This window comes from Echinops telfairi, unplaced genomic scaffold, assembly GCF_000313985.2.
Source record: "Echinops telfairi isolate 266 unplaced genomic scaffold, ASM31398v2 ScPeMD7_5;HRSCAF=22, whole genome shotgun sequence".
Classification (NCBI taxonomy): domain Eukaryota; kingdom Metazoa; phylum Chordata; class Mammalia; order Afrosoricida; family Tenrecidae; genus Echinops; species Echinops telfairi.
This window is the reverse complement of record NW_022103901.1, coordinates 3,802,120-3,805,296: the sequence shown is the minus strand read 5'-3', so window position 1 is coordinate 3,805,296 and position 3,177 is coordinate 3,802,120. Positions and strand designations below refer to the sequence as shown.

The 3,177-nt window shown below is 55.1% G+C and overlaps 1 protein-coding gene across 1 annotated transcript in view; it reads right to left on the bottom strand.

Annotated features, from left to right (window-relative positions):
• DAGLB (diacylglycerol lipase beta) overlaps window positions 1–2,857 on the bottom strand; it is a 25,524-nt gene extending 22,667 nt beyond the window's left edge. The window contains exon 1 of the mRNA XM_004705908.2: window positions 2,744–2,857. Coding sequence (XP_004705965.1) covers window positions 2,744–2,838 — 95 coding nt within the window. The 5' untranslated portion in view covers window positions 2,839–2,857. The remainder of the gene's footprint in view (window positions 1–2,743) is intronic.
• Between the last annotated feature and the right edge of the window lie 320 nt (window positions 2,858–3,177).

The window sequence follows — 3,177 nt, the reverse complement described above, 5'->3', positions numbered from 1 at the left end:
GATCCCTGTAATCCAAATCTGCACCTTCCCTCACCGTTCTTACCCAGACCCATCAGGAAGACGACGGACGGTCAGTCCTTTGGTGGGAGTGACAGAGAGAGAGGGTGTCACATTAAATAATCGATGGCAGGCCCACGGTGTAGTCCGCTTCCTCCAGGTGTTTCCCGGTTTCCATTCGTCCTCCTTTCCTGTCCTGCCCGCCCCCCACCCTGCTGGGCTTTCCCCCAGGCCATGTGCGGTGCTTTGATCACTAAGGAGAGCAGCCCTCTCTGGGGTGGTAGCCCACCTTACAGGCATACAATTTGGCTGAAAATTGAACCCTGGGGGTGGGGGCATTCAGCTGCCAAGTGTGAATGGTGCCTAAGGTCCACCGTCTCTAGCAGACCAGGAAGTCGGGTCCTTTTGATGGCATTGGCATTTTGTAGGCGTTTCCTCTCACTGGAGCGGGGCCTCTATTAAGATGCCGTTCAGGGTGGTGGGCACTTTCTCCTTTCTGAAAGTGTCTCATGACCCCATGACCTCATGCTTCTGGAGAATGCTCTCATCTCTCCTGCAGCACCCAGGGGCATTTTCAAGCGAAGTTGAGCAAGTATGACCTGGGCCACTGGAAAAGAGCCCCACCGTGACTCAGAAATACACCCCTGGCATGCTGCCAGACAACACGCTCAACTGCTAACGAGACCCTTCCCGCTTCTGCATACCAAGAGAAACTTGGCGGCACCCTGACCAGGTGGGTGTCATGTAAAGCAGAAGGGGCGCTAGCTGTGCTGGGAGGTACCTTGGTGGGCAGCTACCGATCTACTTGCAGGGGTCTCAAGGCCACTGGAGTTGCTCGGCCACACCCCTCCCTCGAGGTGTCTAAGCAAGCTGAGGACAGGACGGCATGCCTCTTGGCCAAATTCCAGTAAGGACGCACGCCCAGGAGTGGACTTCTTTTTAAATGTTTTTGTCCATTTTGTGATACTGTGATGGCTCTGGGTCTAGGAACAATAATGGGGAGATAATTCCCCAGCACCTGCTCCTAAGCACCGTGAGGCTGCTGGTCACTGGTTCATGTTTTTATTTTATACTCTTGCCCCTCAAGATTCTACTTCTAAAAAATTATTGTTGAAAACAGACACAGGGCGTTTCACCGATGCAGCGAGTTCCACATGAACAACGCAGCGGCCTGGATGACTTTCTGCGAGCTGCACAAACAACCCTCCCGACCCACTCTTCCCCACCAACACCAGCTCATGGTCCCCCTTGGCTTCCGACCTCTGACCTCCAACCTCCCCTCTGGAGCCGCTGTTGGGCATTGGATCCCACGCGGACAGTTCTTTAAATCAACACGACACTCAAGGCAGGCACACATTACCAGTGAAGTTAGCCCATCTGTAAAAATGGCACAGAGTGGGGACCACTTACCTCCTTGGTCCTCTCGAGAGGCCAGGCGACCCCAGATCAACAGCCCAAGACTGACTTCCATGAGGCAGAAGTCAGGCACACTTCCTCTGTGCCCATTCTGACACCATCTGCCCCCACGGACGCTCCACTCCTCTGCTGGGCTTGAGAATTCACTGTACTGACCAAGCAACTCACAGACCATACTCGTGAGTATGGGTTTTATCAGGGACGTTCACAGGTAAAAACTCACATTCTCAGCCAAGCTCACAGGCAGGCCTTTCCCTGTACTTGTACTTGGCCTTCTGGGCTACCTGATCTCTGACGTAACCAGGCAAATATTACACACAGCTCCACCAAAAAGCGCCCAGAGGCATCCTACTCTGCCACCAAGCCTCCTGCCCGAAGGCACACCTGCTATAAGCACTTTCCTCCGATCAGCTTCTCACAACTGTGCACCAGCTCCAGTGTTCTTATACTTTCTTTCTCTCACTGTCTCACAGGTCTGGGCTGTTCTCAGCACAAGGACCTTGGGTCCAAAGGATACCCTCTGCTCCCAAATACTTTCTTGGTGGTTGTGAGTTCTCCTCTGTCCACCTCTGGGATGGCCAAACTGACCAGTCCCCTCATCAGGGTCTCAGACACCTTATTAGCAGTCTCACCCCCACATGGACAAGATACATTATTTGCATTACTAGCGAGTTATGCCATCTCTTTGGTGGGCCACAAATAACTCTTTTACCTAACCCCACCCAGCCATCAGTTCCTAGTTACAAGGCCAAAGAAAAAGCAATCCATCAAAATGCCCTGTTGTTTAAAAGATTTAAGAGATCATAGTTTCAGTTTTCGTTTCGGGGTTGTCCAACCTCTACTGTTTTAGGGAATCTGAATTCTACAGGTATTTGAACTTCTGTTCTGAAGTGCACCCCCTTTTGACTAGGATTCTTCTATAGAATCGTTGACTGCTCGGCAATGGTATATTTGCAACAACAAAATAAAATGCCACTTCCCACTGACCCCAAAGGGAGCGACTTTGAGGGGATTCACGCTTACACGCAAAACATTCCAAGCCTGTCTGCACTGCCCATTGGTGGGTGGGCAATGATGTTCTGGCGGGCCCCCGCGGCCAGGTCTCGGCGCCGCCTTGGATGGGGGACCGTACCCTGCAGCGAGGACTCCAGGGCACTGGCCACCCGCCGGCTGGGGATGGCTCAGTATCCCGTTGGTACAGTAGGGGAGGTAGTAGTACCCGGCGAGGGAGCGAGGACCTGAGAAGCGCGTGCACGGCCGGCGGCGGACGAGCTGCGCCCGTGGTCACTACGACCCGCGCCCTGTCCCCCAGGTCAGCGCCCGCACTTACCACAGCACTCGCAGGAACAGCTCGAAGAACCCCGGGAAGACCAGGTCATCACTGGCGATGGCCCAGCGCCGGCCAAAGAGCACCAACCCGGGCATGGTGAAGGCCCAGCTGCCCGGCCTCGGGCCAGCCCGCCGCGCGCCGAGCGTCCCGAAGCCCCAGCCGTGCCTACTCCGCCGCTAAACTGACCGCACCTCCGCGCGTGCGCTCGCGAAGGCGGCGTCGGGCGCATGCGCATTTAAAGGCTGGGACTGGCACCTGTCCCCGCCCACAGGGGCGGGCGCATGCGCACTAGCCAACGCAACCTCTCTTCTAGTGGACCCCTCTGCGCTGATTCGCTGACTCGGAGCGACCTGCGGGCTTTATTGCATTTGCGCGTTTCTGGGAAGTTCATTTGGTTACTATTGCCATGCCTTAAATAAGGACTCTCCGGACCG